Source organism: Leptodactylus fuscus, chromosome 7, assembly GCF_031893055.1.
Source record: "Leptodactylus fuscus isolate aLepFus1 chromosome 7, aLepFus1.hap2, whole genome shotgun sequence".
Taxonomy (NCBI): Eukaryota; Metazoa; Chordata; class Amphibia; order Anura; family Leptodactylidae; genus Leptodactylus; species Leptodactylus fuscus.
In genome coordinates this window covers 128,084,020-128,098,905 of record NC_134271.1, presented here as the reverse complement: position 1 = coordinate 128,098,905, position 14,886 = coordinate 128,084,020, and the positions used below count along the sequence as shown (strand labels likewise).

Below are 14,886 nucleotides of genomic sequence, written 5' to 3'. Positions count from 1 at the left end.
GGAATTTTCCATTATACATACAAGCCCATTCAGTGTACACAGTGAAAAGCAGGTACGTCTCTCAGTAGAGAAGCAAGGGTAAGAATAAAGAAATGCAGGATTTCACAGAAAGGAGCCGAAATTTGCTAATAAAGTATATTACAAAATGTATTCATTGATACAAAAAAAATCAAAAGTTGTTACACTTTAAAGAGGACCTTTCACATCCTCAGGCACATGCGGTTTATATACCGCTAGATAGCCGACAGTGCGCTTATTCAGCGCACTGTCGGCTTTCCCGTTATGTGCCCCGGGGCAAGACCTATTGGTGCCATTACCTATAACTCTTCACTGTCTGAAGGGCATTTCTGACAGTCTAGCTGGGAACGCCCCTCCTGACGGTACTGTCCATAGCCCTGTACTGTCAGAGGGGGCGTTCCTTACTGCCTAGCCATGATGCGGAGCGATGAGGAACGCCCCCCAGTGCTAGTTTATGGACGAATACAGTCGGGGGAAAGTTGTTCCTCATCACTCAGCGTCATGGCTAGGCAATAAGGAACGTCCATCTGACAGTACAGAGCTACGGACAGTACTGTCAGAAGGGACGTTCCCAGCTAGACTGTCCGAAACACCCTTCTGACAGTGAAGAGCTATCAGTATTGGCACTGATATCTCCCATCCCCGGGACACATAACGGGAAAGCTGATAGTGCGCTGAATTCAGCGCACTGTCGGCTTTCTACCAGTATATAAAACCGCATGTGCCCAAGGACATGAAAGGTCCTCTTTAAAGGAATTGCCTCACATAAACATTACCTTTTCAAACACAAATGGATCTTCTTTCCATACAGGATTTATGGAGTTTCCAGTAGAGGTTAATTTGGTTTTGTACTTGCGCTTGGGATCTCCAGGAAGTCCAAAGAGCTCAACTTCTACATAGGATTTCACACTCTTGTCACTGAGGAACTGACCTGAGATTATCTAAGGAGAAATCATCTCATCACTGATCTACTATAGCATAGGTGAGCAACCACAGCAGCTATAGCAAAAACAGAAAAACACCACTCAACCACACACCGATATACCACTGTTCAATATATAGGAGTATGAGCCAATGCAGATGCACGGAAGAACCCAGATTAGCAGCTGGGAAACCAATGCCTTAAAATGATTACAATGAAGGTATTTCATTCATGTTTTAACAAAGAAGATTAACAGCAGTTATAACAATTTTCAGAAGAAAGTGGGACAAAATAAGCGCACAATGATGAATTTAGATATCATAAGCCAGTCCTCTAACCCTTTCTCCTTTGGTTCCACCCATAACCACCCATGTCCCTTTGTGGCTCCACACAGTAGAACACTCCTTTAGTGGTCCTGATATGGTATCGTATCCTGTCGACACAGTTGAGTTGAAACCAGGACATACCTTCCATCACCCAGAACAGCATCCGAAATCTGGGACTGTTCTGCCGAATCTGGGTTGGTTGGAAGTTATGACTATAGTCAGAATACTCTCAGTAATCTTGTTCCTAATATAGCCAACTGCTGACTATAGAAACTTCAAGGTAAGCAAATCTGTAACAAATCCACAATAGACATTGCATGTGTTATTTTGCAGATTTTGGTGGGGTCTAGCACCCCATTGATCACCTGACTGTGTGCTGCTTTTTCTTCTTAGACCAATGATGCCACATCCATTGGTCATATGACCATGCTGCAACACAGTACCAGATAACCATAGACAGACAGAAGCAGTAAAGCTCCTCTAATTCAGGAAAAAAAAATTAGTGATTGAATTCCTATGAAAGCAAATATGTAATATACTACGCATCAAATAAATTATACAATATTAATAATTGCATATCATTATTTAATCATTATTTGTTTTAATTTATAGCTGGAGTCAGAGTTGGTAAGTTTTTCCGACTCTTACTCCACAGCTCTGTAGCTAAGGATATCATAGTTCCAGAAACCGTTGTTCATGTCTGTTGCTGTCTTCTGTCATAGGATGACAGCAACGGACGTTAAATTGTTGCAGAGAACAGTCACTGAGCGTTCTCACTAATACATACACTATCTACCTGTAATCATGTGGTTAGTGATTATTATATAGTGTAATTAATTAGTAATAGTGTAATTAGTAATCATGTGATTAGTGTGATTTTAGCAATGGGACCAACAGCAATCAGACGGTTACCCCCTATTCTGTGGATAAGAAAAAAATCTGGTAAAAGGGTAAAAGTAACTTACTGTAATTGAAAGTGTGTTGGCCACCACCACATCAATACGGTCAACTGTAAAGGGATCAAATTGCTTGTCTGCCCGCCTCATGAATTCATGTTTCAGTATGTACCCACTGCCACCATTGAACTCAAAGACGGCCATGTTTTGCTGCATTGCCAAGTCTAGGGAGACAAGTGCATTATAATAAGTAATAAAGGAAAACCTCATGCATCAGACCAGTAATAACAGTAACCAATAGCAGACGATCACTTATAACTATGCGTCATTCAGCGAACATACAGAACTACAACTGACCCATAGTTTGGAAGTTGAGCGCCACCATCTGACATCCTGCATTCCAGAACATTTGAGGCATATAGTTAGATGAATCCATCCTGGTTCCCTTTGGATAAATCCGACTCATTTGTCTCTTATTGTATCTGAATGGACTGTATAGGAAATAAAGCTCTGGAGTCTGTAAAGCAAATGTATTAGTAGTACGCTATACACTAGGGAACATCATTGTCAGGATCCTGTGGCACCATTGGGAGCAGAATGAAGGATACTCAACAAACTGCACTGGGAACTTGGTCAGTAGGTCATAGGCTTTAGTTTCAACAAAGGAAGAAATGACATAACTTTGGTTCTTTTCTAGGGATAGAAAAAAAAGAGAAAAACTTTGAGTTGCGTAGAACCAGATTCACACCTGTATCTTCTGACCTAGACATCTAGCATCTATAGACTACAATGGGAATACTTAGACCAAAAAAAATTGTTATACATTTGATCAGTATATATTGGGATGGCATGGCCTCTACTGTAAAAAGTGTAGTTAGCTATTATGCCCGACATCATGTGACCATCAACGGCATACTAAAGTCCCTCTTCCACTGCATTCATTCTTACCTTGGACCGCTTAATTAAAAAACAAAAAAATTCACTATGATAAAGTATTGAAAAGTGCCTGGTTCAGGTTAAGTATCAAGTGATATTAGAAGGCACCTGTCCAAACATTACTCAGCTGATTGGTCACAATATAGTACCAGTTATTAAACTAAGTCGATACAGTAGAAAAGTGGCTTCTATGTACAGATGTGTCTGATAAGGTCAAAGCCGTGTTTCTGACTAATTGACCAATAATCCCGGGTAACTGTCGTCGTCCTAATTAATTAGGCTGAGCGCCAGCAGTAAGGAAATGACACCAGACACACAATGTTGGTATAACTTCCTCTCTTAACCAAGAATGAAATTATGACGCACTTTTATTAAAAGAACATGGGGTTAAATAGTAGCAGAGAAAGGAAGAGAGATAACAACAACGTAAGTTTCCTATTCATTCCTGATTGGTATGGGACATATCAATCAAACAGAAAAAGTTTAAGCAGTTGCATATATAGCCAGCTACTCCCAGTCCTGCGTGGTAACCTTGGGGAGCTGTCTTGTGGCAGCAAGCCAAGCATAAGCAACTATATCTAGCGTTCAGCTTATAAGGATAACAATGTTTTTCACACATTACATAGTTATAACCTTCACAGGTCCACCTTTTCCTTTACTCAGATTTGGTTTACTCCAATACTGTTCTAAACTAATTCAATACAGTGTCGCAGTATGCAACTAAAGCCATAGGCCACAATCCACATCATAACCATTGGGTGCCCACATGTGACAGAGTATTGTGAAATCATGTGTGATATGAGATGATCAGATCTGAAAAAAAAAACCATCTCAGATTATGTTGAGCTAAGAACAAACGTAAGGAAGGACACATCTGTAAATGTATGTATGCAGACAGTTGCCTATAGAGGGAGCCATAACAAATCACCCAGCCAAATGTAATCGCCATTCACTTCTGTGGGACTCTTGTGCATTCGCAGCCACTTCTCTCATTATGGCCACAAAATTGGGGTCAGTAGAAAACAGTTCTAAGAATAGGTGTGGGTCTCAGATCACACATCTATTGGACATGTATGACACATTCTGTGGATCTGCCATAAATGTCCCAGATAAAAAAATACTTTTTAATAAAATGTAAAGAAATCCTCTTACGTGCAGAGAGTTCAAATGACTCAAATTTCACTGGCTGGACGTAGTTGACCAAACTTGACATTTCTTCATAAGCTGTTGCCTCCTGACCAGCAGTACCCTGTATAGATGACAAGTAGTAAACTAAAAGTTGTTAAACTTCATTCAACTTGAATCAACCAAGGAAAACACATATTGTTAGGCTAATGTGTAGAGATGGGGAACCTCTCAGGATAGGTTTTGTTTTGGGTCCTGCCGGCTTACGGCATCAGCGGTGACCCCAGGCACATGACACTTCAAGGAGACCCAAAAAAGGTATGGGAAGGTGAGTATGAATGTTTTTTTTTTTCACACCTCCCCTGGCCCTCTATCTATTATACTCTGGGGTTTAAAGAGAAGAGGCGGTCATTTTAGTTTGCCAGAGACGAATATCCATTTGTTTGGTTTTATAAAAAAAAAAAAAAAAAAAAGAACAATTGTAATATTAGGGGCGAACCCAGCTTGGTACGTGTGGGTTTGACCATCTCTACTAATAGCAGTAATAAGCACCGAGATGTTACTGACATGTGCGGCCTATGATGGATAAATTCCACAACATATTCAGTAAAATTGTCTGGAATGGAGACAATCGACACTGAGTTGGCCAATATTTACAAAGTGGTAAAATCTTTCTCAACTATAACCTGAGATTTTCCAACCAAATCTGCTGGAAGTTTGTTCCAGGCCTCAACTACTCTTTCAGTGATTAAATATTTCCTGACATTGCTTCTAATCTCCCCCCCCCCCCAATTTCAGCTCATGCCCACTTGTTCTTCCTTCCTGAACCCTATTTATACCTATACCCTATATAAAGGTTTCGATCATGTCCCCCTTTCCCTTCTTTCTTCAGGGCTATACAGATTAAGGTGCTAGATGAGCAACAGGAATGAGATAAATCATTGAAGGCGCAGTCACTAGTGTAAGTCTTACCTCATCTGACTGCATCTGCTTCTCTTCTTCATTGACATTTTCTACGACCTCCTCACTTTCTCCTTCCTTCCCCGTATCTTCTGATGGATTATCTATAAGGCATATCCATATACAGAGGATGATGATGTCATTGTTGTACCTGAGACAAATAAGACTTGTGTACTATAAAAACTGGTTAATACGATTGTGAATCGCGTTACCTGAGCCTTCACTTGTCTCAGAATTTCCCTGCTCGGTACTTGTTTGGTCAATAGATTGTGTTTTTTTCTCTGCAGATGCAAAGGCCTGGTTCTTCTTGTTTTTTACCAGTATTTTACCTAACAGATCATTGGGGCTTGGTACCGGACATCCAGGTTTTAGCTAAGAAAACAAAAATGATGATGTAATGTGGCCTAGACACTAAATTTCTGACTTCATTAATATAAACCCCCCAAAAAACAGTTCAGTGAAATGTACAGGACATCCTGCAGCTGCATGTGTTGTCCCCCATGACAGGGCTTCCAAGTGGCATTTCTCACCCATACACATAAGGGTTTCCCAGGAATGCCACCACTAGATCGCAACACTTCCTTGACTGGCCCATTCAATAGATTTATAGCCATTCGAGCATTTATGGGACGCTAGTTTCAGCATCCTTCAGGTGTGCTGGATCTACATACCCAACTGCAACATCTGTGGGCAAATATACCATACAGAACATACAGTATATGCCTTTATGCCTACCCGCATCTAATCTTGCCCAATAAGACACCAGAGCCTCCTTTCAGTTGTAGTTTTCCTCAATAAACTTTTCTTTTTGCTGTAATATTGTAGTCACTCACATATATCATCATTATATTCACATATAGAACGTTTCATTCCATTCCAACAACCACTTCTTGGATCTCTTATATTGTGGTCTTTGTGAATTTGTCTATGATATACTTCAATAACATTTCACAATTTCAATTCATTTAGAGAAGTGTCAGCGGGTATACAGTCCACCAGAATCTGATCACTATATACCATTTTGGAGGGCCTGGTGTTACATGGACTGCAGTTATTTCCAACCCATTGTTTTACTTACTGGATACTTTTCCAGAACATCCGTCAGTAACATGTCTCCAAATATCGTCCTGCAGTAGTCCGCCATTTTTGCTTGTTGCTTGGCACTGTAAAATACAAAACTTTAAAGTTAAGCCCCACGTTGTGGAAAAGATACTTTTTTGAACCAATCTATCAATAAAACGTAAACTTTAATAGGACATAATAAAATATTAGATGGCACTTTCACCCCTAATATACACAAATAAAAACATAAGTCCGAATCTTGCTTGGGGAAAACAATAACCCCTTGCGTAACCTGGTACCAATATCCTTAAATGGGACTGAGAGGCAAATACCAGGTACAGCCACTACTTGGGTAAACAAGGTAGGAAATAAGGAACTGATTCTGACCCCCACTGACTGATATTGATGGCTTCTCTAAGATAGTCCCAGACACCCCTTTAATCTTTGCAGCAATGACTGGTTTTCCATCACAGTGGACGACAGAAATACTCACGAGTCTACATGGTTTTCAAATGACAAGACCACTGGATATGGAGACGTTTTGAATGCAGATTCCGCAATAGCTTCAATCACATCCTGGAAAACAGGAAAGTATATAAACTGTGACTACATTAATATCAGCTGAGCATGCATGTGTATAGTGGGGCTGAGAGGAATACCTGCTAAAAAAACATTCTGCTGACTCTATGCAACTCATACAATCCCATACTCTTGTTTAGAGGGTGCACATGGTAAATGGAACCTGTCACATAGAAAATACTGTTCAATCTGTAGGCAGCAGAGGAGCTGAGCAGATTGATATACAGAGTTGTGGGGAAAGATTCAGTATAATCTGTCATTCATTCATTGAAATCTCTGCTCTTTCTAGATTGAGAAGTCAAGGAGGCGGAGCTATCAGTGATACATACATACATACTGTATGCCTACATGTTACACAAAAACTCTACACACTGTATGCCTACACGTTACACAAACTCTACATACTGTATGCCTACACATTACACATAAACTCTACATACTGTATGCCTACATGTTACACATAAACTCTACATACTGTATGCCTACACATTACACATAAACTCTACATACTGTATGCCTACACATTACACATAAACTCTACATACTGTATGCCTACATGTTACACAAAAACTCTACACACTGTATGCCTACACGTTACACAAACTCTACATACTGTATGCCTACACATTACACATAAACTCTACATACTGTATGCCTACATGTTACACATAAACTCTACATACTGTATGCCTACACATTACACATAAACTCTACATACTGTATGCCTACACGTTACACATAAACTCTACATACTGTATGCCTACACATTACACATAAACTCTACATACTGTATGCCTACACGTTACACATAAACTCTACATACTGTATGCCTACATGTTACACATAAACTCTACATACTGTATGCCTACACATTACACATAAACTCTACATACTGTATGCCTACACGTTACACATAAACTCCACATACTGTATGCCTACATGTTACACAGAAACTCTACATACTGTATGCCTACACATTACACATAAACTCTACATACTGTATGCCTACACATTACACATAAACTCTACATACTGTATGCCTACACGTTACACATAAACTCTACATACTGTATGCCTACACATTACACATAAACTCTACATACTGTATGCCTACACGTTACACATAAACTCTACATACTGTATGCCTACATGTTACACATAAACTCTACATACTGTATGCCTACACGTTACACATAAACTCTACATACTGTATGCCTACATGTTACACATAAACTCTACATACTGTATGCCTACACATTACACATAAACTCTACATACTGTATGCCTACACGTTACACATAAACTCTACATACTGTATGCCTACATGTTACACATAAACTCTACATACTGTATGCCTACACATTACACATAAACTCTACATACTGTATGCCTACACGTTACACATAAACTCCACATACTGTATGCCTACATGTTACACAGAAACTCTACATACTGTATGCCTACATGTTACACATAAACTCTACATACTGTATGCCTACACATTACACATAAACTCTACATACTGTATGCCTACACGTTACACATAAACTCTACATACTGTATGCCTACACATTACACATAAACTCTACATACTGTATACCTACACGTTACACATAAACTCTACATACTGTATGCCTACATGTTACACATAAACTCTACATACTGTATGCCTACACATTACACATAAACTCTACATACTGTATGCCTACACGTTACACATAAACTCCACATACTGTATGCCTACATGTTACACATAAACTCTACATACTGTATGCCTACACATTACACATAAACTCTACATACTGTATGCCAACACGTTACACAGAAACTCTACATACTGTATGCCTACATGTTACACATAAACTCTACATACTGTATGCCTACACATTACACATAAACTCTACATACTGTATGCCTACATGTTACACAAAAACTCTACACACTGTATGCCTACACGTTACACAAACTCTACATACTGTATGCCTACACATTACACATAAACTCTACATACTGTATGCCTACATGTTACACATAAACTCTACATACTGTATGCCTACATGTTACACATAAACTCTACATACTGTATGCCTACACATTACACATAAACTCTACATACTGTATGCCTACACATTACACATAAACTCTACATACTGTATGCCTACACATTACACATAAACTCTACATACTGTATGCCTACACGTTACACATAAACTCCACATACTGTATGCCTACATGTTACACAGAAACTCTACATACTGTATGCCTACACATTACACATAAACTCTACATACTGTATGCCTACACATTACACATAAACTCTACATACTGTATGCCAACACGTTACACAGAAACTCTACATACTGTATGCCTACATGTTACACATAAACTCTACATACTGTATGCCTACACATTACACATAAACTCTACATACTGTATGCCTACACATTACACAGAAACTCTACATACTGTATGCCTACACATTACACAGAAACTCTACATACTGTATGCTTACATGTTACACAGAAACTCTACATACTGTATGCTTACATGTTACACAGAAACTCTACATACTGTATGCCTACATGTTACATAGAAACTCTACATACTGTATGCCTACACATTACACATAAACTCTACATACTGTATGCCAACATGTTACACAGAAACTCTACATACTGTATGCCAACATGTTACACAGAAACTCCACATACTGTATGCCTACACGTTACACTGAAACTCTACATACTGTATGCCTACATGTTACACAGAAACTCCACATACTGTATGCCTACACATTACACATAAACTCTACATACTGTATGCCAACATGTTACACAGAAACTCCACATACTGTATGCCTACACGTTACACTGAAACTCTACATATTAAATATCTACACATAAGACATAATAATCACCTTAAATAAGATTTCTGTTGTCATTGTAAACCCATGAGTGATGATGGGTTCTTCATCTGGTGGCTTCCCCTTCCAGCAGTCTAGTTCCACACATCGGCACCCAGATAGCAAAGTCTGCCGGTACATTTCAGGGGACGAGACTCCAGAAAACTGACCAGCTGTAAGGTTTACAAAACGGTGAGTGCCAGTTTGATTCATCTATACAGGGTAAATTTCCTGCTCTGGTATTTTACTTTCAGATTTTTAAATATGTATACCAAGATTGATGAATTTTATGAATATTTCTTAGAATTTCTCCCTAGAACAATGCACACACAGCAGTTTTTACTAATGATTTTTTAATCTTTGCAGAAAAGTGAGACAGTCAGGGTCCAAACAACTGCTTATGTGAACCTAGCCTTAACAATTTACTGTATATAGGTTACTGGAGTGTAGAGCCTACGGCCTTATTCACATGTTAGGCTGGGTTCACACAAAGTTTTTTCGTCTGGAACCTGAGGCAGAGGCCGCCTCAGTTTCCGGTTCAAAATACGGGTAGCTGCGACTGAATGCTGTTGCAGTATACCGGCATCCAGTCGCGCACTCTGCTTCAGATTAGACCCAATGAATGGGCCTAGTCAGGAGGAGGGAGGGTCCTCAGGCAGAATCGTGAGGCAAAACGGCCTGAAGAATGAGCACCGCGCTTCTTTTTCCAGGAGCTGGCTCCCAGTAAAAACACCTGAATGGCTCCCATTGATTTCAACGGGAGCCATCTTTTTGGTCAGGATTTTGAGGCGAATACGGCCTCAAAACCCTGACCAAAAATCCCTGTGTGAACTTACCCTAATTGTAAGCCAAAACCAGGAGCATGTTGTTATCAGAACCCAAGTGGTTGCAGTCTCAGATTGTCAGGAGATGTCCAAATTAATTAATTTTAACGAGCTAGGAAAAGAAAGATCACCAGGACACAACGTGTGTTCTCTGTCATAATTCTCTCAGGTTTATTGAGGCTGCACACAGGATTATAGAAGGAAATAATGGCTTCATGCCAATTTACGCGTCACACAATACATCATATAGAAATGCATATTATAATTTGTTACAGGATAAAATGGGCGTTTATACATGATGAGCACATGGACAACACATCTGTGGCTGCCATCTTGAACACCTGACAACACTGGCTCATAATTGTCAGTAGACCTTGGAAATGTTTCACGATAAGGCCCCGTTCCTACCGAGTAAAGCGCCGCTCATTCTGACACAAACATTAGAGATGAGCGAACACTGTTCGGAACAGCCGTTCCGAACAGCACGCTCCCATAGAAATGAATGGACGTAGTCGGCACACGGGGGGGTTAAGCGACCGGCCGCCAGCAAAGTGTACGTGCCAGCTGCTTCCATTCATTTCTATGGGAGGGTGCTGTTCAGAACGGCTGATCCGAACAGTGTTCGCTCATCTCTAATAAACATGTGTCAGAGTGAGACGATTCAAAACAGATCCCATTAACTTCAATGTGTGCCAGACTTACGTGCGCTACACATTGAAATCAGCTTTTTAACCCATTGATTTCAATGTGTAGCGCGCATAAGCCGGCAACCATTGAAGTCAAAAGTATCTGTTTTGAAGCGCCTCACTCTGACACATGTTTACGTGTCAGAATGAGCGGCGCGTTACTCCGTGGGAACGAGGCCTAAGGCCTTGCTCTTGTATCATGTTTCCCAAATAAAGGGAGTATGGGAGTGAGGTGGAGAACCGGACCATTTTATCAGGAGACCTTGATGATAAGCTGTAAGAAGAACTTGCTTAACAATAAGACATTCTAATGAATCAGCTTTTTATCATATACTGAATATATTCTCTTAAAGCCATAGACACAATTACCATTGATTATTGATTCTCAAGCCATTTTCTAATATTTTTCCACCACAATTTCAAAAACACAAACAGGCGTAAATCTTTCCAATACTCCTTACCTCTATTTAATCCGCATCACTGGTTTTGGCTTGTAAACATTCGTTTAAAACACTGACGTGTGAATAAGGTGGTTTGTCGTGAAGCAGCTTTTAGACTGCAACCCCATGTTACGAAACGACATGTCTGCGTCTGATACATTGCGACAAAAAACACTGCGTTTTACATTACCTGCAAAGTGGATGGGATTCTGGCTAATCCCATCCATACATTGCAGAATCAAATCTGTAGTGGAAAAGCTGCAATCTCAAAAATGCTTGTGTTTTTGTAAATTACAACATGTCAATTATAGCAATGGAGACAATGGCATTTTTTGTATAAGTATAATAGAGACAGTAAGTCGGCAAAGGGAAACCCTGCAGACTTTCAGTTCCCAACCTGTGTCCCGGTTTCTGGTTATAACAGGAACCACGATACACATGTGAACATATAATAACACTCAGAATTGATAGCATGCCTTCAGAAGACATCATGTTAGGGACACACTCATTGCCTTGAAACTATTATGTCACATTGTTTATCTCTTTTAGAGTGCTAAAATGATCATATACTTAGATGAATGTTGGACGAAGACGTAGATTTCTGCAAGACTGGCCAACTATTCTCAGGTGGCAGATCTCAGGAGAAAGAAGCATCGGGCTGTGAGATTTCTATATGCCCAATCCTTTTTTCTGAAGGATGATAAGCTGCCACCAAAGGTATTGTTTGCCATTTTGTATATTTAATAGGTCTTTTGTTGGCACTTTATAAAAAGATGATTGATACTGGCCTATAGATGCCGCACAGAAGAGTACCTGTGAGGTAAGTGTTGTGAGAGGAGTTGATAAAGTAGTGAGTAAAAGGCTGGTTCATGTCCTGATTCACGGGTAACTTGTCCATCGACACAATACTGTTCTCAGATCCACAGAGAAACCAGACCATACCTTCTGGAGAGAGTTGCCCTAGAGTAGAGAAAACAAAGGCATCAGAATTTAATATTTTAGTCAACACCCTCCTAAACTTATAGAGGTTGCACAACCATTAGGTATTGATGACTTATCAGATTGAAGGGGATCACTTGAATAGGAGGTGAGCTGCAGTGGCCCAACATGGCCAACGCACGGAGCATGGAGGTGACTGATACCGATTCTGCACACTGTTTAGCTCCAGCACTGTTGGCAGCTGATCGGTGGATGTGCCATGTGTGGGACGTCCACGGGTTTCATATAGATGACCACTCAAAGAGGACCTTTCACCACTTCCAACAAGTCCAACTCTTTGCATCAATTAATAGTTGCTGCTCCACTGATTCAGGCACAGTTGCATTTTTTTCAGCATTTCCCACCATTCCCGAGCAATCAGTGCTTGTAGTTTTGGTGCCTGATATACTGTTTAGACTCTGTACTGTCAGAAATTGATTCTAATGCAAACGAGGACACTTAAAGGGGTTGGCCACTTTCAGACCAATATTGAGAGACATGTTACGGTTTGTATAATAAAAAGTTGTACAATTTTCCAATATACTTTCTGTATCAATTCCTCATGGTTTTCTAGATCTCTGCTTGCTGTCATTCATTCTGATACTTCTAGTGGATAAAACTCTGACCATGGTCACGTGATTTATGGTCCATGGTCATGTGGAATTGTTAAAAAAGACAACAAAACGGAACTGTCCTGAGAAATTTGGGACAATAAGCAACTATGCTAATTCTCATACCACTGTAGTAATAATGCAGTAAATCTATATAATGTATACATTTATCACTTTATAGAGTTATCTGTAGGCATAAGTCTCTTTTCCCACAAAATTTAATATCTTGATAAAAAAATAAAATAAATCTATCAATCAATCATCTATTATCTATCTCCTATCTATCTATCTATCTATCTCCTATCTATCTATTATAATAGTATAATAATGATAAATTTTATTTATATAGCGCCAACATATTCCGCAGCACTGTACAATTTCTAGGGTTCAAGTACGGACAAAAAGATAGAAAAGTCCTGCACAAAGTAGAGGAGGAGTAGAGCTGATTGGATGAGACTCTTGCAGTAATTGTCATTGACAGCATCTCCACCAATCAGAGCTTCTGAGGGAGGAACGTTCCAGACTTCAGCAGCTTTATGAAGTTCCCTCCCTCAGAAGCTCTGATTGGTGGAGATGCTGTCAATGACAATTACTGCAAGAGTCTCATCCAATCAGCTCTACTGTGATGTGATGTCTGAGTCTGACCTCTGAAAGAGTCACAAGTCAGGTATCAGGTCTCATCTGAGTTTCTCAGCCTGCAGCTGCTATATACACTGTATCTTCTACTCCTGCAGGGGGCTCTGTAATCCTGGCCAATCATTAGCAGGTATAGTGTATGTGCTGGCTTGTATGTGATGTCTGAGTCTGATCTATGAAGGAGTCACAAGTCAGGTATCAGGTCTCATCTGAGATTCTCAGCCTGCAGCTCCTATATACACTGTATCTTCTACTCCTGAGTGTCAGCAGGGGGCTCTGTAATCCTGGCCAATCATTGGGAGGCATAGTGTATGTGCTGGCTTGTATGTGATGCCTGAGTCTGATCTCTGACGGAGTCAGAAGTCAGGTGTCAGAGTCAGGTATCAGAGTCAGTTGTCAGGTGTCAGTTGTCAGAGTCAGGTGTCAAAGTCAGGTATCAGAGTCAGGTGTCAGAGTCAGGTGTCAAAGTCAGGTATCAGAGTCAGGTGTCAGGGTCAGGTATCAGGGTCAGGTGTCAAAGTCAGGTATCAGAGTCAGGTGTCAGGGTCAGGTATCAGGGTCAGGTGTCAGAGTCAGGTATCAGAGTCAGGTGTCAGTTGTCAGAGTCAGGTGTCAAAGTCAGGTATCAGAGTCAGGTGTCAGAGTCAGGTGTCAAAGTCAGGTATCAGGGTCAGGTATCAGGGTCAGGTGTCAGAGTCAGGTGTCAGACAAATCAGATGTCAGAAGTCAGGTATCAGAGCTGTAAACTAGCATTAATCTGATGTTTGACTCTGATATCTGAGGATGTCCTAATATGGACACTGTATATATGGGGCACACAAGGGTTAATATGAGGGACATGATGGGGTTTATTTCTATTAATGTGAGGTACATGGAGTTACTAACACTAAACTAATAACCCCATGCCTGACATTAATGAGAATAGGAAGTAAAGGAAGGGAGCTGTGTGTTTCTTACTTTCAGTTTGCTAGCAGCTTCGGCAGGA

The 14,886-nt window shown here is 40.2% G+C and overlaps 1 protein-coding gene across 1 annotated transcript in view; it reads right to left on the bottom strand.

Moving 5' to 3' along the window:
• PLCB2 (phospholipase C beta 2) overlaps positions 1–14,886 on the bottom strand; it is a 72,942-nt gene that overhangs the window by 21,969 nt on the left and 36,087 nt on the right. The window contains exons 10-20 of the mRNA XM_075283097.1: positions 12,490–12,636; positions 9,742–9,899; positions 6,739–6,821; positions 6,262–6,346; positions 5,396–5,555; positions 5,196–5,287; positions 4,251–4,347; positions 2,771–2,855; positions 2,520–2,644; positions 2,232–2,386; positions 795–959 (exon numbers count right to left, since the gene is read on the bottom strand). Coding sequence (XP_075139198.1) covers positions 795–959; positions 2,232–2,386; positions 2,520–2,644; positions 2,771–2,855; positions 4,251–4,347; positions 5,196–5,287; positions 5,396–5,555; positions 6,262–6,346; positions 6,739–6,821; positions 9,742–9,899; positions 12,490–12,636 — 1,352 coding nt within the window. The remainder of the gene's footprint in view (positions 1–794; positions 960–2,231; positions 2,387–2,519; positions 2,645–2,770; positions 2,856–4,250; positions 4,348–5,195; positions 5,288–5,395; positions 5,556–6,261; positions 6,347–6,738; positions 6,822–9,741; positions 9,900–12,489; positions 12,637–14,886) is intronic.